Source organism: Protopterus annectens, chromosome 4.part0, assembly GCF_019279795.1.
Source record: "Protopterus annectens isolate FY-2018-M chromosome 4.part0, PAN1.0, whole genome shotgun sequence".
NCBI lineage: Eukaryota > Metazoa > Chordata > Ceratodontiformes > Protopteridae > Protopterus > Protopterus annectens.
The window spans coordinates 761,202,621-761,228,182 of NC_056733.1; the positions used below are offsets into that span (position 1 = coordinate 761,202,621).

Genomic DNA, 25,562 nt, shown 5'->3' on the forward strand with positions numbered 1-25,562 from the left:
AATTCGAGTCAGCCCCAACTGATAAGTGATAGTTGAGTGTCCGAACCAGGAAGACTTTTTTTTGTTTTGTCTAGGAGAAACCAGCATAAGATCCTCCAATAACTGTGTTTACCCAAGCCAAGCCTCCTAGCTGCCCCAACTGCTATGGACTTTTGACTGTTCTAGGAATAAAGACTCTTTGTTTGCTAAGTTAGAACAACTTCCAAATTTGTGTAGCTCTTCCCTTCCTTGGAGCCATGGTGTCCTGGGAGGGTACAAAATAACTTACATTCTGTATCAGGCCATCCTTGAAGGCTACTTAGCACTGCAAGACAGAATTCACAATGATGAAGAAGCTAGATAAAACTGCTTTCCATAAGAGAACTGATCAGTCCAAAGTTGATAGATCTGTATTCCTTTTAGCCTGAAAGTCTTGATCTGATGAGCCAGAACTTTCGTAAGCCTCAAGGAGATATAGATAAGCCAGCAATGAATCTGGTAACTTTGCCCAGCTGAGAGCTAAAAAAAGACAAGATTATAGCAGTCACTTAGTTCCCAGCTCAGATGAAGGTAAGATAGAGTGTGTTGAGGATAGATAAATCCATCTTGCCCAGCAGAGGTTCCCCTAGTTTGGTAGGCCAATGAGAAATGAGAATAAAATCCCTCATAATTGTTCTGGATTGATAAATCCAAAATCCAGATAAGTTGAAGTAACAGAGGAATTTGGTTGTGAGCCTCTAATCAGATTGTCTTGGTACTTCGTCCTAGCATACCTAGTCTCACGTCCAAGGTATGTAGTTATAAAACCCTGTAAAGTGAGTGTAGAGAAGTAATACCCACATCTGTCTTGGAGTAGGTAGAAACTCCTCTTGAAGTTTGAAAAGTGCCAACCTTCCTCCTGTATGTATGGAAATAGCCGAGAGGCTCTGTAGCAGCTGATCCAATTTCTTTGGGTCTGTTCAACCAAGGGACTGGCTTGCTGCCTCACCTGAGAGACTGTGCAGGAAGGCTCTGGCAGGTAGCTCTGAAAGCTGTGCTGAAAACCCCATTAAAGGGTCTGTCACCCCATGGGCTGAGAGTCCCACTTAGAGGACCTGTGCAGAGCCCTGAGGGGCTCCCTCCTACTAAGCACGGGCTGGAGTGCCCTAAAAATCTTTAACAGTCTATATAGACCTTGCTTATCTTCATTTTCTTTAAAACTTCCAACAGGAGGAACCAAAAACTCTTTATCAGTCTTAGCCAAGTCTAGCCTAAAATCTCATTTTCTTTAAAAACTGCCTCATTTTGATCCCAAAATGAGCATGCCAATGAAGGAACCAACCCAAAAACAGCCACCTAGAGCAGAGGAGATAACAGCATCAAATCAGATTTGCAAAAGAATACTTACCCACCCTGTTCAGAAACATGTACTAAAGACATAGTGGCCTACAATCCAATGCCTTCACATTGTAAAGAACCTTAGACTTCTTTAACGACCTGGACATAGTTTGAGTATTACAGAATTAAAATCAAGCAATTTCGGGCCCTCATAGCTAGAGTGGAGAAGTAACTTCTTCTGTGAAAGGAGATAGTTTTTTAAGTTTTGAATTTTATCACCAAAGCCTCAGTTCACCCGGCAGCTAGAAGTATAACACCTTTAGGCTCCTGGCTAGCAGTTTCTGAAGTCCTTTAATTCTTTTCTTAAAAGGATACTTATGAACAACTTAACACCCTTAGGCCCCTGGCCGGTTTTAACAGGGCAGGTCTTGGTCTGCCAGGATTCTAAAGCCCTCTGTAAAACATCTTCCCTCATCCAAAAACAGGAGAGTATAGCAAAGCACATATTTGAGGTAAAAACAAAAAAGAGAAGCCCCTTTAAAAAGACATCTTCCACTACATCCAAAGTAGGAACAGCTGCTCCCTCACTTGGGAGAAAAGGGAGTTTCCTGAAAAAGGCCTGGTCCTGACCTTCCCAGCACCTTCCCCCTTCCCATAAAAATCAGAGTTCAGAATAAGGAGAGTACTTGAAAAAGAAAAATCTGAGGAGTGGAAGGAATCCACATCAGAATCATCATCCAAAACAGATAGCTCAAGGCTCCACCCTAGGTCGAATACTCTTCACTCTCCAAAGAGCCCAGCAGCCTGTGGCTCCACTGGCCCTTACATTTAAGCATGTAGCAGGCAGGCACAGTTCAGAAGAACCTAATCAGGGTGGCCTTAAGAAGCTAAAGCCAAGCAGCCTTCCTCACTAGGGAAGCCTTGGAAACACTGAAGCTAAACTAACCACACCCTAGGCCTGCCTGGGTATAGTGCCCTGGAGAAGGAAGGGGCTGGCCTGCCACCCTAGGCAGCAGGGCCCACTCACCAATAACCCCTGTCTCTCCTGGCCTGCCTCCTGAGACCCGGGCCAACAAACCAAACAGGTCTCTCCTTTACCTCTAAAGGAACCCCGGTGATGCCCACCCCATAAGCACCGCTTCCCGCCTAGACCTTCACTCACTTTTGTCATTCGCCTCTCACTGCGAAGTCCAGTGCTCCAGCGCTGAAGATGGCCGGAGTTATTCCCAAAGATTTTGTAATTGCACCGCCTCCCAAAGACTAACCTGGCACAATCTAATCTCCAATCTCATCGCCATTATGCCGAAAGCTTACGCATGCATTTACTCAGGCCTAAACAAAAGAATACACAAAAAAGAATACACAAAGTACACAAAGTGTTATCCCCACAATCGGTCCACAAATTAAAATAAATTATTCACTTTTTCTGACATCCGTAAAACCAACCACTGAGGCAAAAAAAACTAAAAGTGCCAAGGGGGTTTCGACTGACTCGGTCTGTCTGAAAAAACTCAAAACGTAAAATTTCAGAACGCCAACCGCTACTTGCGTAATTGCTTCTGCATCGACCATGCGGGATATGGCGTGATATGGCGCATTTGTACCCATTGTTCCCTGACGACATCCTGATGTCAGTCAAAATGACCGCAATCCACGCCTTCACCTATTTGATATTCGGGACCGAGGACAGAGGACTACCTAAGGAGTGTGGGACTGGCAGCAATGTGAGATAAAGAACATCTCTTCAAGATCTGTCCAGGCCAGGGGGAAGGAGGGAGGGACGCAAGAAAGAAGGCGAGAGAAGACAACTAACATGGAACGTTATGGTAGGTACATAACTTCTAAATGTTAAGTTGTCAATCTCGCCTTCATTCTTGCTGGATGGGACCGTCCTAGCACCTGTATCCCGGGTGGCTCAATGGAACAGACTCTTGAGAACTGTGGAACCAAAACTGTCCCTGTCCCTAGAGGCCAAATCTAATTTGTAATGAGAGACAAAGGTATGAGGAGTGGCCCAAGTAGCTGCTGCACAAATGGTATCAATGGGTAGTCTATCCTGAAAGGCTGCAGAAGTGGACAGACTCCTGGTTGAGTGTGCTTTCGGTTTAGAAGGTAGTTGCTTGCCTCTGAGCGAATACAGGTAAGAAATGGTGGAAGACAACCATCTGGATAAGGTCACTTTTGATACTGGGAGACCTTTCCTGTTTTCTGCATAGGAGACAAATAATTGGTCTGATTTCCTGAATTGTTTAGTTCTATGCAAATAGTACCTGAGCTGACGATGGACATCCAAAAAATGAAGCTTTTGTTCAGCTCTGTCAGAATAATTAGGGAAAAAGACTGGTAAATCGATAGATTGATTAATATTAGTTTGAGAAACAACTTTGGGGAGAAAGGACGGATTTGTTCTCAAGGATACCCTGTCCTTGTGAAAAACCAAGTAAGGGGAACGGATGCAGAGAGCTTGAATCTCGGAAACTCTTCTTGCTGAAGTGACAGCCAGTAAAAATATAGTTTTCCAGGTCAATAACTTCAAGGAACATGAAGCAGACGGTTTGAAGGGTGGTAAAATCAAGGATGCTAACATTAAATTCAGATCCCATTGTGGAGGAGGATGTTTTATTGGCTCCAGGAGAAAAACTCCTCTTAGAAAGGCTTTGCATAGTCTATGTGACATAATGTTATGATCTTGCAAGCCAACATGATACTTGGAAATAGCCGCCAGTTGAACTTTTACTGTAGATGAAGAAGATCCTGACTGAAAAACTTCAGCCAGGAAATCTAAAACAGAATGCACAGGAGCAGTGAAAGGATCAATATTTCTGGAGTTTGCCCAAAGGGAAAAACGTCGCCACTTGCTAGCATAAACGGTTCTGGTGGACGACTTCAAAGAAGCTACTAAGATATCTCTGACAGGATCAGAGATCATAGGAAGCCTGGCTAGGGAAGGAAGTGGAGCAACCAAGCAGTGAGGTTGAGAGAATGAATGGCCCGGTGCTGTTGACCCGATTGGTGGATCAAAAGATCCGGAACTGGGTCCAGATGCCAAGGCTGCACCAGGAGGTGACGATGCAGAGTCGGAAACCAAATTTGTCGAGACCAAGTAAGGGGCAATGAGAATCAACTTGGCCCTCAAAACGGTGGCTTTCTGAATGACTTGTGGAATCAAGGGAAAGGGAGGAAAAGCGTACAGAAGTCCCCGGGGCCAATCCTGGGTTAGAGAGTCTCTCAGGGGTTGGCCTGGTAGGGGAAAGAGGGTGAAGAAATCGGGGCACTTGTTGTTTTGGGGTGTAGCAAAAAGATCGCAACAAGGTGTGCCCCACTTCAGAAAAATCTGGTCCACTATAGATTGATTGAGAGACCACTCGTGAGGCATGAGAATGGCTCTGCTCAGCCTGTCCGCCAAGAGGTTGGATCTGCCGGGGATGTGCGTTGCTATCAGAAACCGATGAGAGGAGATTGCCCATTGCCAAAGTCTGAGAGCTTCTCGACACAAAGGATAGGACCTGGTCCCGCCCTGCTTGTTGCTGTACCAGACCACGGACATGTTGTCCGTTTGTACTGCAATAGTCCCCGCGGGAAGAAAGTCGTTGAGGGCTTGCAATGTTAAAAGCACCGCTCTCATCTCTAGGACATTTATGTGCAGATGGTATTCTATGGGTTGCCACGTCCCGTGGACCATCCTGCCCTGATAATGCCCCCCCCCACCCGATCAGAGAGGCATCCGTAGTGACTGTGGCAACCAAAGGAGGGGGAACAAATGGTCGGCCCTGATAAAGAAGAGGGGAAGATATCCACCAGTTCAGATGAGTCCTGCACGATTGTGTGACTAATATTTCGTGTCTCATCAGAAGACTGTGGAACGACCACTGAGTGAATAACATCCACTGCAGAAGACGCATGTGGAAGCGAGCCAGTGGTAGAAGAACAATGGCCGCAGCCATAAGACCTAGAACTTTTAGTATCAATCTGGCTTTGACCTTGCTGCTCTGCAATAGAATCCGAACGTATTTTTGGATGTCCAGAATTCTCTGATCTGTTAGTCTGGCTAACAACTTGACGGTGTTTAATTCTGCGCCTATAAAGGTGATAGATTGGCAAGGCAGCAGAGAAGATTTTTCGAAATTCACTGAAATTCCCAAACTTTTGCAAAGCTGCAGAGTGTAGTCTCTGCTCTGAAGAAGCTGATGCTTGGTGGTGGCGGAGAGGAGCCAGTCGTCCAAATAAGGAAACACCTGGAATCCTTGACATCTCAGATGAGCTGTGACCACTGCCATGCATTTGGTAAACACTCTGGGGGCTGAAGTGAGGCCAAAGGGCAGGGCTCTGAATTAATAATGACTGGTCCCTAGCCGAAAGCGGAGAAACTTCCTGGAGCGCCTGTGTATCTTTATGTGATAGTACGCGTCCTGGAGGTCTATGGAGCACATCCAGTTGTCCTTGCCCAGAAAGGGCAGAATGGACTGAAGCGTGACCATCCGGAATCTTGCCTTTTACAAATCTGTTTAGATTGCTCAGGTCTAATATTGGTCTCCAATCTCCCGTCCTTTTGGGGACCAAAAGAATCTCGAGTAGACGCGGATCCTACTTGGTCTGCTGGAACAGTCTGGACGGCTCTTTGTTCTAGGAGCTTTGAAACCTCCTGTTCTGCCAAATCCCTTTGACCGAGTGAGATGTCTGGAAGGGATTGGTGAGGTACGGGATACCTTCGAAGGGGATTTTGTAACCCTCGGATATGATCGACTGTACCCACAAATCTTGTGAAAGGGAACGCCAGGCTACTGGGTACAGCGAAATCCTTCCCCCGACTGCCTCCAAGGGTGGACAGTCGGGCAACACCTCAGGGGTGCTGAAAGGGCTTCTCAGGAAGAGACTCCCTGTTGCCCTGGTTCTGAGGACCCCCTCTGCCTCTAGGGCGGCGTCTATTATTGTTACCCCCTCTGCCTCTGGGGGTAAACTGACCACGTGTGTCCGGCGCAGCTCCTTGGGCTTTACGGAACCACATCTTCCCTCCCTTCTGACCCTTGGGATAGGGTCTAGAAGGGGTGGAAAATGGACTCCAACGGCAGAAAGAGTTTTGCCGTCCTGCTCACACCTGGTCAAGGTTTCCTTCACCTGAGGTCCGAACAAAGCCGAACCGTCAAAGGGGGTATTGGTGAAGGACGCCTTAAAGGGGTCCGCAAAATTACAAAGCTGCATCCAGGCTTGACGTCTAAGAGCCACTCCTGTGCCTGCGGCTCTGCTCGCTCCATCGGCTGCATAGGATATGAGCCGCATGGAGGAGTTGGTTAAGGAATTCAGGATTGCTAGCTGTGAGGCAATCTTTTCTTGAGCCCCAGCAGCAGAAGGATCCTGGACCACTTCACCTAGTTCCTTGATAATACCTCTTTGAAGCCTGGTGAAGTGACAAAGGTAGTTCAGCGAACGCATAGTAAAGGTCGCTGAAGAAAACATCCGCTTTCCATACCTGTCCATGGTCCTAGAATCCTTCTTAGGAGGATGGACAGGTACTGAAGGATCCGCAAGTTCCTTCTTGGTGGCTGCCGCCACCACCATAGCATCCACAGAGACACCCTTAGAAAGAAACTGCTTGTCTGTAGGGGCCGTAATAAATTTGGATGGTCTCCTGGGGACAGGTTCCACAGAATCTGGAGCTGCCCACGCCTTCCGAGCCACTACCTGCATAAGTGGGTCGAAAGGCGGAGACACCCAGGAGGTGGAGGGTCGGGATCCAAAAGCCTCCAGGTATACCGACTCATCCTCGGAGGGGTCAATGGAGCCAATTCCCCTCTGTTTGAGGAGCTCAAGGATGTCTGAAAAGGAGACATCCTCAGAGGGGACCGGGGAACCCTCCGACTCATCTAAGTCGGTATCAGATGTAGTAGACTTGGGGAGTCTGTGTGTTTCCTCTTACGTCCTCTTCCGAGGGGTTCCCCTGAAGGATCAGGAGAAACCTCGGAAGAGGAAGTTATTCCCAATGGGGAAACCTGGGCGATGGATCCCTGGGCCTGAGAGCAAGAGGCTGGCAAGAGGCGTCTACAGGCACCCAAGAGGGAGGAGCTAAAGGGATGGACCGTTGACCTGGCTCAGGTGCCAGGACACTCCTCATCACCTCAAAGGCTCCCTCCCAGGAGGCCGGAAAATTCCCGTTCGAGGAAATAGGAATTCCCGGCTCCACTGAGAGGAAGGCTCCGAGGCGATGTCGGTGCCGAGCTTACAAAGCGAAGCCCGAGAGGGAGGCGGGGTCGGACAAGGGTCCAATGCCACTAGCCCCTCGGGCCGACAAGGAAACTTCGACGACCGGATCCCTCCAAGGAAGGTCTCATGGAAGAGATCGAGCCGAAGGCACGGAGCCGAAAAAGGATGTATCGGTTCCGGCGCCGACACGGTCGCTGTCCCGAAGCTCGGCTCCGAACTCTGGAGGGAGTCGGAGGAGGAAGTTCAAGGGTAAAGCAATAGCGAAGTCTGCTGAGACGGGCTATGGAGGATTTGGGCCAGTGCCTGCGACTTCAATAGCCTGCTTACCACCCTCTCTAAATCGTGGTCAGACAGCCTGGAAGATCTCGAAGATCGGCTCCGATGACTCCGCTCCGACAAAAGAGGAGACCCCGGAGCAGAGTGGATAGACTCCAAAGAAGGGGACCGAGATCTCTTCCTGGACGAAGCCATCGGAGCCGACGTCCTCTGGGTTCCAGATGGAGCCGAAGGTTTCTCGGCTCCGATACTGGATAATATGTCGGCTCCAGCCGGAGCAGACAAAGCAACAGCAGATTGGGTGTCGGCACCGATCGGAACCGACCCCACCACCTGAGAAGAAAGAGACTCCGAAGGAGTCGGAGCCACCGGGGAAGGCTTAGAAGCTGTAGCCTGAACCCTAGGTGACTTAGAAGGTTTACTGGACCCAGTTTCAGTGGGTGAACCTTCTGGCTTTAGTAAGCCACGGAGGATCAATTTATTCCTCCTTTCCTGCAGGACTCTCTGGCTAAAAGAGTGACATAAAGCACAGGAGTCCTGCAGGTGTAAAGGCCCCAGGCAGTAAACACAAGAAGTGTGACCGTCTGTCAGAGACATTTTCTGACAGCACGAGTCACACTTCTTGAAGCCTGAGACCTTTACTTCCTTAGACATAGTCCAAGAAAAGAGTAAATAACTGTCACACACACACCCCAAAACAGTCACACAATTAATCCCAAACACAGACACACAAATAGGGATTAAGAAGGGAGGCCTAGGCCTAACTGAAAATTTTTATAAAACTAGAAGTTTTTCAACTATATGGGGAAATAGGGTGGGCTGAAAAAGACTACACACTATAAAAAGGAACAAGGGAGAGATAAACCCTGACTAAGCTGTTTGAATAAATCAAACTTACCTCAGCTGGCAAAAAGGAGACCTCTTCGCAAAGCGGCAAACGAGATCTGAGGTAGTCCCGCCTTGCATCATGGGATATAGGGTTGCCTCGAGCTGGTAAAAGGAGTTCTCAAGCTAAGCAAGTGCCGAGTCGGAGCCGAGGATCGGCTCCGAACCCATCCAGCAAGAATGAAGGCGAGATTGACAACTTAACATTAAAGATTTGAAGGATTTTTTTCTGGGAGGGGAAGATGGCAAGAGTCAAGTGGGATAAACTGATTCTTCCTATTGAACAAGACTGGTTGGGATTACCCAATTTGAAGGGGTACTTCATAGCTACACAGTTAAGGCTCACATACAAAGCACAAGTAGAAACCTATAATTCAAAGTGGAAAGGTATGATGCTGAATCTGGGGGAAGCTCAAGAAACAAGGAGAGACTGGGATTCTGGATGCAGATCATTCAGGAGAATAATAATAACCATGCAGAATATTATACTTATAAAGTAGCAGAAAGTATTCTAAGAACTAAACAAACACGGGAATACAGAAAGGAGATTCTGTCAATAAGGATGACTGCAATTAGGGATACAGACAATAGGCAAGAGTGGGATGGAATTTATTGGAGAAAACTGGTAAAAGAACCAAGGTATTGGTATAGTAAATAATTAAAGAGAAAAAGGTAATAGAATGGGAAGAGGCTAAGATTTTTTTTTTGGACTATAGGATAGAGAGTGCCTTCCCTATTAAAGATTGATATGAGAGTATGGGCAAAGAGAAAGCAATATGGGAATTCTAAGCAAAAGACCAGTACTGGTAGAGTTTTTAGCAGAATCTTGAAAATAAGCTGCTGTTAAAAAAGGAAGAATTAGTACAGCATACAAAATACTGCATGACAACAATAAGAATCACAGGAGGTTTGAAAGGATTGGGAAGAGAGACAGGATAAGCAATTCACAAAGAAACAATGGGGATCTATGTACGTCTCTAAAATATGTAACAATATCTAGAAGATTTAAGACCTTTCCTTCGAAGCGTTTACATAGGTATGTTTATATCCCAAGCAGACTCCAAAGGATTTTTCCTCAGGTAGACAGCAAATGTTGGAGGTATGAATGGGAGGAAAGAGGTAACTGGGAACACATTTTCTGGGAGTGTAATGAGTTGGTAGACTTTAAACATTCCCTGAAGACTGCTCTGTTGGAGATACTAGGTGAGCAAATAATTGGTGTAACAAAGGAAATTATTTTTTTGAGATATGATACAGAAACAGCATTGCCTAGACATAGTAAGGCCTTGTTGAGGCTAATTATGGTGGCTGCCAAAAAAGCAATTAGTAGAATATGAAAATCTAAGTCTAAACCAACTTTACAAGAAGTAGTGACTATAGTAACAGCGATAAAACAACTGGAATTGGGATCTTTAGAAAAGGGTAGGAGCAAATCGCATAAGAAAAAACTGGAATTGTGGGAACAATACATGCAGAAGAGGAATAAGGTTTAAAAGAAAAGATATGAATGAGCTATGTAATGTCTGACTGACAATGACTAGATAGTTATAAGTGATGTACAATGTTTGCAACTAAAATTATGTCAACACGGTTTGTTTTCATTTATATAAATGCATAATTATCAATGTCATACATGGTTGTTAGATTTTATTAATATAATGCTGAAATTAATTATGTTGTAAATATGCTGAAAGAAAAGGCTTGCTTAAATGCAGAAACAGAGTTTAGTAATATGTGATCAGCAGTCATACTAAATGACCATGGCTTGGAAAAGGAATCTGCTGAATGGACATTTTTCCCTTACAGACTTAAAAACAGGATATGGCACAAGAACAGATGTTTTTATACAAAGATCCAAATAAAATACAGGATGTTCACACTGTCAGAAAAGCTGATCTCTGACCATGTGTTTTCTCAAAAATATGTTTTTCTGCATGGAAAACAGGATATGCTTATCAGCATTGGCACAAGAACATATGTTCCTATACACAGATCCAAATAGAATACAGGACAATGTGTTTCCTCAAAAATATGTTTTTCTACATGGACATCAGGACACTGTTACTGGATATTCACACTGTCAGAAAAGCTGGTCTCTTACAAGACATTGTTAAACAAGGAAGCTTAGTATTGTTTCTACAGGATACCAAGAGGACTAAAACTGTATATAAAGAGCTGTATAAATTCAGTTATGTTAGAGGTATGGTAGGGACTCATGCGTCCTAAGGTAAATGTTATATCTCTCACATCATCTGTACTATATGAGAAGTAAAGTTGGAACAGTACTTTTAAGCTGCAACGTTTGTCCAGTTTGATTTATTATAAAAGTTATTGGTTACTGCTCTTAAAGAGAAGTGCTGCAAAGTATATTCTCTCATCAGTGTATATTCTGCAAGTTTCTGTATGCAACAGACTGTGAATGCAAATATAACCAGACTTTGAATTTTAGCAGAATCCAGCCAGCAAGACTGAGTGTCTTAAGAACACTGCAAATCCATCCCACAGCAAGTAAGCTCCAGCAAGAAGCAAGCAAGCAATAAGATCAATGTAATTTTTTCAATGGCAAGCTAGCCTGCATTTGAACCTACAATCTGCATTCAAACACAGGAGGAGTGATGGTAAGCCCTGCAGAGGGTCACTTCAGTCAAATTGCAGTAACTAACATTTGTACGTATGTGTAAATCCTAAACAGAAGTATTCCAGTTTATGCAGCTTGCAGTAGTAAAGTTTTTTAGACGTCTACAATCCGGAGTGAGACTAGTTCAAGAAATTCACAGTGCCATAAATTCTTCAAGAAAAGGTGAATGTCCACTAGCACAGTAGTCCGCTGCCTCTTGTGCTACACCAGCTTCTCAAATGACTCTGAAAAATTTCTAGCCATCTGCAATAGCAGCCTGATCACCTGTTTTCTTGCTAACTGGTAAGACTTTTTTCTGTGTCACATATTTAGTGTGGATGATGTTAAACAGAGTTTGTATATTCTTAGACAGTTTTTTTATTAAACAGTATGGATATTATTTATAATTCATGCAGGAGTAAACCAAACTTTAGTAAATTGCTATGTTGGTATACACAGCACATTAGTAAATGTAAAACCTTATTAGGGCAGGTTGATAGTAAGGCATTATGCAAATGTATTACAATATTTGACTGGTATCTCAAAGAAAATCATGTGAAATATGACAAATGTTTATTGTGTGCTTCAACAAAAACTGCATATTGTGTATTATGCCACAAAAAAGTATTGCATCATATTGCTAAAAAAATAGACTGTAAAGACAGATCTGTTCATAATAAAGAATTACATTCTGATGTTGAACAGTTATGTCCTGTCACCACATGTGAGTCAAATCAGTTACTGATAGAACCCCTAGTACATTTTGTTACAAAGGAATGTAGTAAACTTCTAAAAGACAGACATAATGAGTTCAGGAAGCTTAGACAAGTTATACATACCTTTTTTCAAAAGTGCATAGGAGTTTCAAATTCAGCAGAACAGCTTACTAAAGAATGTCAGAAAGACCATGCAACATTACTGGAAATTCAACAGCAGTTGCAGGATAAAGGAAATAAATTAGCTGAACTGACAGAGACTGGGAACTTCCTGCATACACAGTTAATATGTGCAAAATAAATATATTTTATAATATGTTTATGTTTTGAAAATGGTTAAACATACATGGTAGGATGGTAGGATCTGATGTCTGGACAAATCATTCTTAAATGTTTTACTTTCATTCAGTTAAAGCAAGACATCTATCAGTACTACAGTAAAGTAAAGCATATGAATGCCATTCATTAGCATAGTCAAAAGGTAAACAAAACTGTTCTAGTGTATAAAATTAAATAAAAATAGATGAGTAAAAATTTAAAGTCACAAGACTGACATGCTTGTATAAAGATATACATATACAAGACAGACATGCATGTGTGTTCTTTTCATCTAGAGTACATCTGTTACAATACACAAGAATATCAGGCAGACAACAGCAAATATAAATAATATAAATATAAATGTGTTGGTTAAACTAATATCTATTTTGTTTTTTACAATTTGTTTATAATTTTCCGAATTTTAAAAAGAAAATCACAGATGGTATTATTCAAACAGTTTTTGTAAAATTAATGGCAGGACAGTTAAATAGTTAAATAGATAAATAAATAAAAAATACTGAAATCCATGTAAGGTAATTGTAAAATAATGTCTATTTATGTTGTATAAATGCATAGTTATGCAAATCACAATCACATTAAAGGAAAAATGCCAAAAGAATTAACTATAGTTTACAGAGTATGAAATGTGAGCTCAGACCTTCCTAGACTGAATGAATAGTTACAGGAAATGTTGAAAAGATAAGATAAACAACAAGACCGATTGCCAGGCAAGTAGCTTGAGTTTTTCTAAAGCATCATTGTTATTAAAAAATACTTGTTAAAATGTTTACAAGCAACACTATTTAGTAATTGTCATAAAATGCCACAATTGTGCATAGATGTCACTGATAATCTGTTTGCAAGTAAATGTTAAAAGGACAAAAAAACCTCAGTTGCATCAAGTACAGCCAGCAAATGGGCTATAGTATATATACAGTTCAAATTAATTGTGCAGGAGGGTGTAAATACCTACTAGAGGTAATATACAGTGAAAGCTTTATTTAGTAACCTAATAAAATAAATGTATAACCAAAGTGTTGGGCTGACATACATTCTATTCTCACAGCATAAAGCAGATAAACAATAGTGCAGTACTACAAGGGGAGGGGTACTTTCTCAGTTTTACACTGACTGTATAAGCAGTACTGCACAAGGGGCTGAAATAAAGCTACAGGAAAAATAAACAACAAGGGTCTGAAATAAAGCTACAGGAAAAATAAACAACAAGGGTCTGAAATAAAGCTACAGAAAAAATAAACAACAAGTGTCTGAAATAAAGCTACAGAAAAAATAAACAAGGGTCTGAAATAAAGCTACAGAAAAAATAAACAACAAGGGTCTAAAATAAAGCTACAGGAAAAAATATCTCATTCCTTCTTGACAATACTCTTTTAGGGGGAGGGAAAACAGGTATTAGTGCATTAGAAATACTGGTAAACTGGATTAAACCTGACAGGATAAGATATCTTACAAGTTGTTCATAGCTATCATAATGGTTATTATTGTATTGTTTAGTATTAAATTGTATTTACAACTTGTTAAACTGTAAAGCTATACAAGAGATAGTTTAAAAAAAAAGAGATGGCTTAAAATTGATAAAGCTATTCAAGACAGAATAAAGATATGCAAAATGCATAAATGTTTCTAATAGCAAGAATGGTCACTATTTTTAATATGTTTTTGGCAAAACAATGTTGGTATAAAAAAGCATGAATATTTTTAATTGCTGAGTATGTAGTTTAAAATAACAGGACATATGAATTTGGTATCAATTCCACTAGATATATCTAGAGAGACAAACATTTTCCAAGATTTTGCTCAATATTAATGTTATTAAATTTGTAAAATTAGACTAAATGTACTTTATAGTCTTTGTATGTACAAATGCAGAAGAATTCAGTACAAATGATAGTCTTTGTATGTACAAATGCAGAAGAATTCAGTACAAATGAAATTAATGTCTAGTAATAAATATGTGTGAAAAAACATATTTAAAGAAAACAATGGGTCCAGGATACCTACTAGATTGAAATGCATAAATAGCAAACAGTCTGTGTAAATACATCCTGTACAGGATACATTGTAATAAGTTCAAAAGTAATTTGTCAAGTTGTAATATCACTGGTTTTACCCCAGTAAAATAATAGCTTTCAAATATTTATTATTTAAGCCCAGTTCAGTATTTTACCAAGATGTTAATGAGCAGTTCGAAAACATGATCACAATGTTATGATTAAAATGACATTGAAACTGTATATTTTCAGAAGTGTATAAATGCTTGCAGAAGCACATGGTTCTAATCTCTTATAGTTAAAATTCAACAGTTGCAAAGAGTTAATGAAACAGTTCTAAGTCATAAATGAAATTCTATGATTGCAAAAGAATAAATTGATCAAGTTAAACTAAAGCAGACACAGCTCATAACTGATAAAATATTTTCACAGAATGGTCTGCAAAAGAAAAAGTTGTTAAATACATTCAGTTTTGGTAGTAATACTTAATATCATTGTATTAACTATGCAAAATTGCATTTTGACTTGTATCAAAAGAAGACTATAGGTTTGTTTCTTAATGTGTTTTCTATATAAAATGTTTTGAGTATGTTTAAAAACAGAGGGAATTGTTAGATTTTATTAATATAATGCTGAAATTAATTATGTTGTAAATATGCTGAAAGAAAAGGCTTGCTTAAATGCAGAAACAGAGTTTAGTAATATGTGATCAGCAGTCATACTAAATGACCATGGCTTGGAAAAGGAATCTGCTGAATGGACATTTTTCCCTTACAGACTTAACAGACTTAAAAACAGGATATGGCACAAGAACAGATGTTTTTATACAAAGATCCAAATAAAATACAGGATGTTCACACTGTCAGAAAAGCTGATCTCTGACAATGTGTTTTCTCAAAAATATGTTTTTCTGCATGGAAAACAGGATATGCTTATCAGCATTGGCACAAGAACATATGTTCCTATACACAGATCCAAACAGAATACAGGACAATGTGTTTCCTCAAAAATATGTTTTTCTACATGGACATCAGGACACTGTTACAGGATATTCACACTGTCAGAAAAGCTGGTCTCTTACAAGACATTGTTAAACAAGGAAGCTTAGTATTGTTTCTACAGGATACCAGGAGGACTGAAACTGTATATAAAGAGCTGTATAAATCCAGTTATGTTAGAGGTATGGTAGGGACTCATGTGTCCTAAGGTAAATGTTATATCTCTCACATCATCTGTACTATATGAGAAGTAAAGTTGGAACAGTACTTTTAAGCTGCAACGTTTGTCCAGTTTGATTTATTATAAAAGTTATTGGTTACTGCTCTTTAAGACAAGTGCTGCAAAGTATATTCTCTCATCATTGTATATTCTGCAAGTTTCTGTATGCAACAGACTGTGAATGCAAATATAACCAGACTTTGAATTTTATCAGAATCCAGCCAGCAAGACTGAGTGTTTTAAGAACACTTCAAATCCATTACACCAAGTAAGCAGAGCCATATAATTTTTTCAATGGTAATTTAATAAAGATGTATATTGTTTGAAAAACTGGAAGATAACAGCGATGAAGTGCTGGTGGGCAAACATGATTGATAAAACACTACCCAATAACACAGTGAAATGTGAATAACTTATTTTGTCACACAGTTCAACAAAACCAAAAAAGTAAAGCCTTGTCAAGTTATAAAATTAAGACAACAGTCATCTGGTAGTGAAATGTGCAACAACATTTTTATTTCTACAAAAATAAATGAATTTTAATTTTATTTAACAATTGCTCAAATTGCTTTTTTTTTGGGTTTCTTGGCAACCTCTTGTACTCGGTCTTAGAATTCTAGCTTGGTTGCCTAGCTCTCACTAGACAGCTCATATGCTAAGTTAATGGCTGACACAACAAGAAACCAGTCGGCAGATCAAGTGGAGTGTTGTAGTCTCAGACAAGGAATCACAGAGGAGAGATGGATTTGACTCCTCAGTAGTAAGGAGGCATAGGCATAGGACTATGGTGATGCTGGTCCTAGGTATGTCTAAGATGCCTGAACCACTCCCAACAGACAGCAGAACTAATGTGTTAATTTTGTACCTCTGTCCTCCAAAAAGACAAATTTTTCACCAATTACTCAGCTAGGACTCCCAAGTATGATCTCTTAAAAAGAAAGTACAGTTGTGTACACTTACCATAAATGTAGATGTTCAAGTGTATTCACTGTTGCAGTCATTACATTTGGGTTATCTGCTTGCAGTAGCCCTCAGCCGGCCTGATTAACAAAGTCTTGGGTCCTGCATCGGCTGCTGTCCCTTCTTCCATGACATCGGGTCGTCAGGGGTATAAAACATGCATCCGACGCCATTACATCAGTTTTTCTTGAACCAGATGTCAGATGCCCCCTTAATGGGAAGCAATTAAATCTATACTAGGATATACCTCCAACAAAAAAGCAAATACACCAAAAAGCTTTTTGAGCATAGTAAGTGAGTAGAGGTATAGCCAAAAGAAGAAAGGAGGCTGGAGGGAGGGAAACCAGGACTGCAACAGTGAATACACTCGAATATCTACATTTATGGTAAGTGTACACAACTGTACTATGTTTTTTATGTTTCACTGTTGCAGTCATTACATTTGGGTATATTCCCAAAGCTAAGGTTCGGAGGAGGAATTTAAATAGAATTAGGACCAGCTATAAGGCCCTGCAAGACTGCAGTGGCAAAACCAGCTCTGGATTTAGAGAAAAATGGCAAATGATAATGCTTGGTGAAAGTATGTACAGAACTCCAGGTAGCAGCTTCTAAGATGTCCCTTGTAGGGATGCCCCTGAGAAAGGCTGTAGAGGTAGATGCAGCCCTGAAGAAAAGAAAATACAATGGCCAGAAAACCAAAATAAATTTAATAGAAGCACTGAATACTCTGACGTCTCGGCTGAAAAGCCTTCAAGGAGTAAAAAAGTACACTGAATCAAACTGAAAATGTATATAAAATGCAAAACAATAATTCAATTAAACAAATCAATTACATATTTAAATAAGCACCCTCCAAATGAAATCCTCATTTAACCCATTAGGATACACTGTATCAAATTTAAGAATATATACAGCTTTCCTTAAATAAAAGTTGACGTTTAGTCAACTCAATTTCAAAAAAAGAAACATTCAGTTTCTCTAAAATAGTACCGTTTAAAACTTCACTACAGCCCTGGTTGAATGGGGTCTGATGCCCTGTGGGATAGGTTTTCCATGGTGCTTATAGCAGAAATAAATGCAGTGGCCTATCCATTTTGAAATAGTTTGCTTTGAAATAGCTTTCCCCTCTGTTCCTGCAGCAAATGCCACCAGCAGTTGTTCAGATTTCCTTTGAGGTTTAGTCCTGTCCAAGTAGAATCTAAGTTGTCTGTGCACATCTAAGGAGTGCAGTATCCGTTCCACTTTGTTCTGTGGGTTAGGAAAGAAGGTAGGCAAATGAATGGACTGATTAAGAGCTACACTGGATACCATCTTGGGCATGAAGGAGGGATGGGTTCTGAGGGAAGGCTCCACTGCCATAAGGGCCTGTAACTCAGATACCCTTCTTGCAGAAGTGATTGCTAAAAGGAAAACTGTTTTCCAGGAAAGGAATTTTAAATCTGCTGTAGCAGCTGGCTCGAAAGGAGGAAGAGTGAGTTTCTCCAAGACACAGTTAAGGACCCAGGCTGGAGTTGGAGCTCTCCTCGGTGGCCTTAAATTTTTGGTCCCTCTGAGGAACTGCTTGAGCAGTGGGTAAGAGAAGAGGGGAGGCTCTGTGCTATAATGAGCTGAAATGGCTGAGGCATGAATTTTGATGAAGGAAAAGGACAAGCCCTTATAAAGCATCTCGGTCAAATATTGTAGAATCGGAGGTAAATTGGGCACTGCTGCGTTCATCTCTTGAGATTGGTTCCAAGTACAAAATCTTTTCCATTTTGCAGCATAAGATTTTCTAGTACTAGGCCTCCTAGCCTCTAAAATGATATCCATCACTGATTTACTGAGGGGTGGTAAAGGAGAGATTAAATAATTAGCCAGGCTGCTAGGTTCAGGGTTTGCAGCTGAGGGTGCAGAATCTGGTTCTCCTGCTGAGACAATAGGGAAGGAGTCTGAGGCAGGTGCCATGGAGCCAAGCGTGACACAGTGGGCAGGAGGGGGTACCAGTGTCTGGTGCAATTAAAATCGTCCTTGGCTTGTCCTGTTTGATCTTTAGTACTACCTTGGAGAGGAGAAGCAGAGGAGGAAAAGCATAAACTGATAGGTTTTTCCTGCTGAAAGATAGATTATCCACTTTCCAAGCTAGTTTGTGGGGAATCCTTGTGCAAAATTTGTCCAATTGATGGTTCTGGGGGGAGGCTAACATGTCTATATCTGGGCTCCCCCATTTGCTTGTCAACATGTTGAAAATCCTTGTGCCAGTTTCCACTCGTGTGGGTCCATGAGGTTTCTGCTTAGTCCATCTGCTAGTGTATTAAGTTTTCCTGGCAGGAATTGACCTTGTAGATTCACTTGGTAGCTCAAGGCTGTGCTCCACAAATTTGTTTTTTGTATGTGCTCCACAATGCCATGGCTAGTCTGCAGAGGGGGTAAGAATGTGTACCCCACTGCTTATTTATGTACCACATGACCGTGGTGTTGTCCATCTTTACCATTAGTTGCCCTGGAAGAATGTGGTCCCTGAAGGCTGTCAGAGCATTCTGTACAGCTAACATTTCCTTTTGATTTATGTGTAGGTGCATTTGACTTGGGTTCCATTTGCCCTGAATGCACTTCTCTGCCAGGTGAGTCCCCCATGCATGGTCTGATGCATCTGTTGTTAAGGTTTGGGCGGCAGGGGGTAGTGTGAATGGTAGTCCCTTGTTTTGGTGGCAAGCCTCTGCCCACCAAAGGAACTCTAGGCGTAGGCAAGGTATGATAGGAATCACAGTTTCTAGATCCTGTGAATGTTGACACCACAGGCTTTTGAGATACCATTGCAGTTTCCTCATATGCAACCTTGCATATGGAATTAGAAGAATGCAGGAGGCCATGAACCCCAAGGCTTGCAGTATTTTCCTTGCAGATAACTGGGTTTTCGTGGCCACTTATTTAAAGTATGTTGTCAAATGCGTCCGTTTCTCTGGCGTGAGGAAAGCCATATGGGAAGTTGTATTCAAGCTTGCTCCCAGGAATATAATTTGTTGACAGGGTACCAGGTGTGATTTCTTTTCATTTATGGTGTACTCCAGACAAATCAGTACCCTCTGAACAAAGGCCAGATGATTCAAAAGTATGTCCTGGCTTTCTGCCTGAATTAGACAATCGCCCAGGTATGGGTATATTTGAATATTTCTTTGCCTGCAGAATGCAATGACTGGAGCTAGGCACTTTGTGAATACCCTGGGCGCAGTAGATAAGCCAAAGGGCAGTGCAGAGAATTGATGGTGCATGTAGCATGCACTGATGCGTAGGTATCTTCTGCAAGACTCCCTGACAGGGATGTGCAGGTATGCTTCTTTTAAGTCTAGTGTTGCCAACCATGCATCTTTGCCTAGCATAGGAAGCAGCTGGTGAAGAGTCAGCATCTTGAATTTTGGAATCACCAGAAAGGTATTTAGAGTAGAAAGGTCCAGGATAGGACGCCATGTATTGCCTTTTCTGGGTATCAGAAAAAGTCTCGAATAGAAACCTTGTCCCTTTTCCTCATCTGGTACCAACTGAATAGCCTCCATGCTTAAGAGAGACAGTACTTGATTTGGGCCTCTGCCCACTGATTTGGGAGAAGATCTGGCCACTCGCTTGGTGTTGGTAAGGTGTGGAAGTGAAATCTGTATACTTGGGACACTATATTTAAAACCCATTTGTCCTGGGTAATGAGTCCCCAGTTTTTGGCCTGCAGACCAATCTTTCTCCCTAAAGGAGCATTCAGTTGGGAAGTGCTTGGAAGTTTTAAAAGCAAGTCATTGAGACAGTTTTCCATAGGGAGAGTCTTACTACTCCCTGAATTGGGTGCAGAAACCCCCCACTGCTTAGTCTTGTGCGTCTCCTGGGACTGAAACCTGGGGTTTCTGCTGTGTCTGGGTTTGGCTTGAGAAGACCTGGAAGGGGCTGGAAAGGACCAATTCTTAGACGGACAGTGCCTCCTAAATCTAGGAGGCTGAACTTGTAAGAAATCTTTAACAGTTTGCACAGATTTAACTTTATCTTCCATCTTTTTAGGAACTTCCTCAGCCTTGTTGCCAAACAGGCGGTCCTGATTTAATGGAGCATCCAACAATTTAGCTTTAACATGATCAGGCAAAGATTGCTCCTTAAGCCAAGCATGCATTCTGAGCATAGACCCAGTAACAGCCACCCTGCAAGAGGCCTCTAATGAATCAAATCCACACTGCAAAGTATGTTTTCCAACCTGTTCAGCAGAATGCATTAAATCCTGCAATTCTTTATTTTCCGCACAGTCAGGAATCAACATCATTTTCCATTTAAGCAATCCAATAACATGTTGCTGATACTTTAACATATGAAACTGGCAGTTTAAAGCCCTAACGGCCAAGGTTGCAGAAGTGTAAACCTTCTTACCCAATCTATCCAGCGCCCTGGAGTCTCTATCAGAAGGGGTAAGATTTTTAGCAGTAGAAGCCTTAATGTCCTTGGGTCCCTGTGAAATAGCCTCTGGATCTGCAGTAAAATTTTTAAAAAGGAACTTGTGTGCATCAGGAACCCTGTAATATCTGTCAAGTTTTCTGGAAGTAGGAGGCAAAAAATCAGGGGCCAAACTAGATTCCGAAAAAGCATCATCAACAATGTCTAGTACAGGAGGAATAGCTAAAGTCCTATGCTGTGGCAGGAGTAAGAAATCCCTAAGCCTCTTTTTTTAATCAGAAAAATCCTGGCTTTCCTGGTGGAAATGCTCCCTTAAAGTATGCAAAGTTTCACAAAAAGAAAAATCCTCTGGAGGGGAAGCTACAGTCCTCTGCATCAGAATCCTCATAAGTAGATAAGGGCAAATCCAGATCATCAGAAGAATCAGAAAAATCAGAATCCTGGTCAGAAGATTCATAAACAACTTCAGTCCTAGGTCTCTTAGAAGGGGGAGGTTGGCTTCCCCTGATTAGAGTTCTAAGATCTTCAGCCATTCTTACCATTTGTTTTTTAGGCATAGAGGCCTGAGCATGCGGCCAGGGCGTCGTTTTTTTAGGCATGGTTAGAGATTTAGGCCTAAATGAAGAAGGAGGCGTTGGTTTAATATGCAGGTCCGTATGCCTGAATACACCCTCAGAAGCCGGTGCCTGCACAGCGGCTCCAGACCCATCCAAGGTAGAGACATCCACGGGTTCCATAGTTGAAGCATCTCGAGGCATACCGGACTCCAAATGGGTCTCAGTAGAGGCCTACGAATCAGAGGTAGCAGGTATCAGGGGCTGCGAAAGCGCCTCACTGAGTACCAGCGAACTGGCAAATGGCTTAGGAGAAGCTTCGTCGGCAGTTTTGGACCTCGGCGGCCTGTGTCTGTCTTTATCTTTGCATTTTTTCGAAATCCTGGTAGTCGGATAGCTAATCAATGACATTTCCTGGATAATTAAACAGAGAACCGAAATATTTAGAGGCGAAAATTTACTGACGATGGACAGTGCACTGATTAAATAAAGCACAAAACCGACAGCAAGGTACTTCGTGGTCAGGGCCTAGGCAAGAAATGCAGTATGAATGAAAATCTTTATAATGTATTTGCTTTCCACCTGTAATGCAATTGTTAACTTTTACTGACATCAGTTGGAAGGAGCAAGAAAAAGTTTCCCCAATGGGGTACTTAGCTTTAGTTGAAGACTTCAGTTCTGAAACTCGAAAATGAAAATTTCAGGAGTCGGCCGACCGGCAATTGCGAACTGCTTCTGCTTCGGGCACTGCACAGCAAGAAAGACTGATGTAATGGCATCAGCTGCATGTTTTATACCCCTGATGACCTGACAACATGGAAGAAGGGACAGCAACCGCAGGACCCATGACTTTGTTAATCAGGCCGACTGAGGGCTACTGCAAGCAGATAACCCAAATGTAATGACTGCAACAGTGAAACATGAAGAACATCAGTCCTTGCAATATTTAAAACCTTGCCCTTCTGGCTTAACATGGCAGTAGCTTATATTCCTTCTTAAACAAGTATTACTAGGCACAGAATGTGGAGAATAACTGCAGCATTGGCAGGTCAGCAGTAATTTTTTAAATTTGGATTTAGTAAATTATCCAGAAGAAAATAAATGCTCGGACAATCAAATGTAAATCTACAGAGATTGATAAACATGCTTTTACATCTCACAGCAATCTTCACATACTACTCAACTTAATAGCTAAGCAAACAAGAAAAATTACCAACAGCAGCAAAAAGTCGCTCAGTTGAGTAAATAATAATGTCAAAAAATAAAATCTCCAAGCAACCACCACAGCTGTAAGCATGCAAAGTTTATTTTCATGTAATAAACTTTGCATGCTTACAGCTGTGGTGGTCACTTGGAGATTTTATGTTTTGCCAACTTAATAGCTGCTAGGGTGTGCAAAGTGTTTAGAAGGCATGACTGCCAATACTGATAGTCTAAGTGCATTACTGGCTTTCTGAAAGTGTACTGGCACTCAATGTCTGGCATAAATTGTAGCAGCTGCGTGTTACAAATGTTAACAAGCAGTTTGCTACAGTTTAAAAGGATAAGAGTTTTTTTTTTTTTTGCTCCCCAATTCTTGAGGAGCACAGATTATGAAGAATAGATTTGGCTATCTCCTTAGATAATTACTCCAAAAACCTTGGTGGTTCCTTGGCTAATTCGATATAGAGTAACATCAGGATTTGCATTGGGCACCAAAATGGCTTAAATACAATCAAAGTGAAACAGGAAATTAATTTACTTTAGCTACTATACCTCGAAAGTGTGCCAAGCACCCAAAGCATCCAATTCGAGTGCAGCCCCAGTACATGTGGCAGAAAGGCTGTAAACAAGCTGTACCTGCAGCCAGAAAGACATGAAAAAGATGAAGTAAACAATACATTCTTGATTAACAGCCAGCATATAAATATAAATAATTTTGCTAATACAACAGAATACTTTAGGTCCAACAGAAATGAGGTGAGGTTGAGAGAACCATCTACTTATGACCATGAACATGCAAGTCCTGAGAAGATGGAGGTTAGAAATGGTTGATGTAAAAGACTGGTTAGATACACACAAGCAGGAAAATCATGAAAAATGTTATTAGCAGGCAACAAAATCTGCAGCTCTAGCTTCTTTGACATGAACATCTCTGTAATGAACTATCTTCCTGTAGTATAATCTTTACTTATTACATGGTCACTTTATTTTTGCTCATAAATTTTTCAATATTTCAAACTACTGACTCTGAACTATTTAAAATCCTTCCCCCAACATTCCTTGCTTTCTCCATCATTCTGAATCCTACTGTAAAGCTAATGGTGTTACATATTCCATTTGAGAGTGTGCATGTTATTTTCCCTATCTTAACAAGCCTCCTCCAACTGCTTTAGTTCCTTTATAATATCTAGCACATTTTCCAAGGCCAGTCTAACCCTTGACTTCCACTTCTTAGTAATCTTTTTTAAGGGCAGCACAGTGTCACAGTGGATAGCATTGTCGACTCACAGCAAGAGCTTTTCTGGTTTGATTTTCAGCTCGGATGCCTTCTATGTGGAGTCCACATGTCCTCCTTGTGTTCACATGGGTTGCCTCTGGGTGCTCCTGTTTCCTCCCGCATTCCAAAAACATGCAGTAGGTGGACTGGACACACTAAATTGGGCATAGATGTGAGTGTTTGGTATGGTGGAACAGCTGTAGCAAGGCTAGTTACTCGGCGGTGTGATCCTTGGCTCTAGTTGATGGTTACTGCTGATGTGACACCCTGACCCCATATGTAAAAATGGGGAAAGGGGTTGTGAATGGATGGATAATTAAAGTTAATAAGGCCTTCTTATGTCCTGACATTATAACTCACCAACTCTAACTTAGCAGTATAATCCGTTTAGTAACTTCCATTCGCTCACCCAGCATCTGAACCAATGCATCTTTCAACTCTGCACATCCCCCCTCCAAAAAATGCTCCCATTTTCCCTTCTCAGTCCCCCCACGCACATCTCCAATCAACATTCTGAATCTGAATGAAGATCTATTAAAATTGACTTGGGATGTAAAAATATCTATGTAAATATTTACGTGAAAATTCCCTAAACTGGCTTGATTTAGTTACATACCTTGAAGCCCTGCATACGTCCCCTATTGAGCCATTGTAATTTATCCACTTCCCCTTTTTTCTCAATCCCGATAGTCCTTCAGACTGATTTTTATAATTAACATGTATAATATGTCTTATTAATTGTTCCATTTTAAAGCTATATCTGCTCTAAGTTCTACCAAATCTTTCACAAGTGGAAGCCACTCACTTATCACTCTACTTTATTTTCTGCTATTTTTTTAAAGAAATATCCTTATTAAATTATCACTTATGACATAAGCAATCATACATTTATATAAATGAAATCAAACCATACTGACACACTCCCAGCTGCAAACATTATAATCACTTATAATCTACCCAATCGTTTTCAGTCAAACATTACATAACTCATTCAAGTCCCGTCTTCTTTTAAACTTCATTTCTTCCCTGTATGCATTGTTCCAGCAATTCCCATTTTATCCTACGTAATTTGCTCCTACCCTTTTTTAAAGATCCAGATGCCAGTTGTTTTATCTCTGTTACTATATTCACTACTTCTAGTACAGTTAGTTTAAACCTTGATTTCAATTTTCTGCTTTTTTGGCAGACCAACAAAATTAGACTCAGCAAGGCCTTACTATGTCTAGGCAAATCCAATTCTGTATCATAGCTCAGAAAAATTATTTCCTTAGTTACACCACTTTGCTCACCCAGTATCTCTGACAGAGCAATCTGCAGGGAATTTTTAAAGTCTGCTAACTCATTACATTCCCAGAAAATATGTTCCCAATTACCTCTTTCTTCTCCATCACACCTCCAGTTTGTTGCCTACTTGAGAAAAAATTACCTGGAGTTAAGTGAAAATCCCAAATCTTCTAGATTGTGTCACACTTTTTCTTGTAAAGCCATATTTCACAAATGTGACTGATGCTCTACAATCACATTTATTTACTAATTTCAATGTTGCTGGTCTTCTTTTTGTTCATCTCCCTCTCCTAACACCAGACTCCAGTTCAAGACCAAGGTATTCTTGATTCTTCGAGGCAGTTC

At 41.2% G+C, this 25,562-nt stretch overlaps 1 protein-coding gene across 1 annotated transcript in view; it reads right to left on the bottom strand.

Moving 5' to 3' along the window:
- The window catches only part of CHFR (checkpoint with forkhead and ring finger domains), a gene marked incomplete at its 5' end in the record, with an annotated part of 992,863 nt that overhangs the window by 495,111 nt on the left and 472,190 nt on the right, over positions 1-25,562 (bottom strand). The window contains 1 exon segment of the mRNA XM_044068718.1: positions 23,210-23,293. Coding sequence (XP_043924653.1) covers positions 23,210-23,293 — 84 coding nt within the window.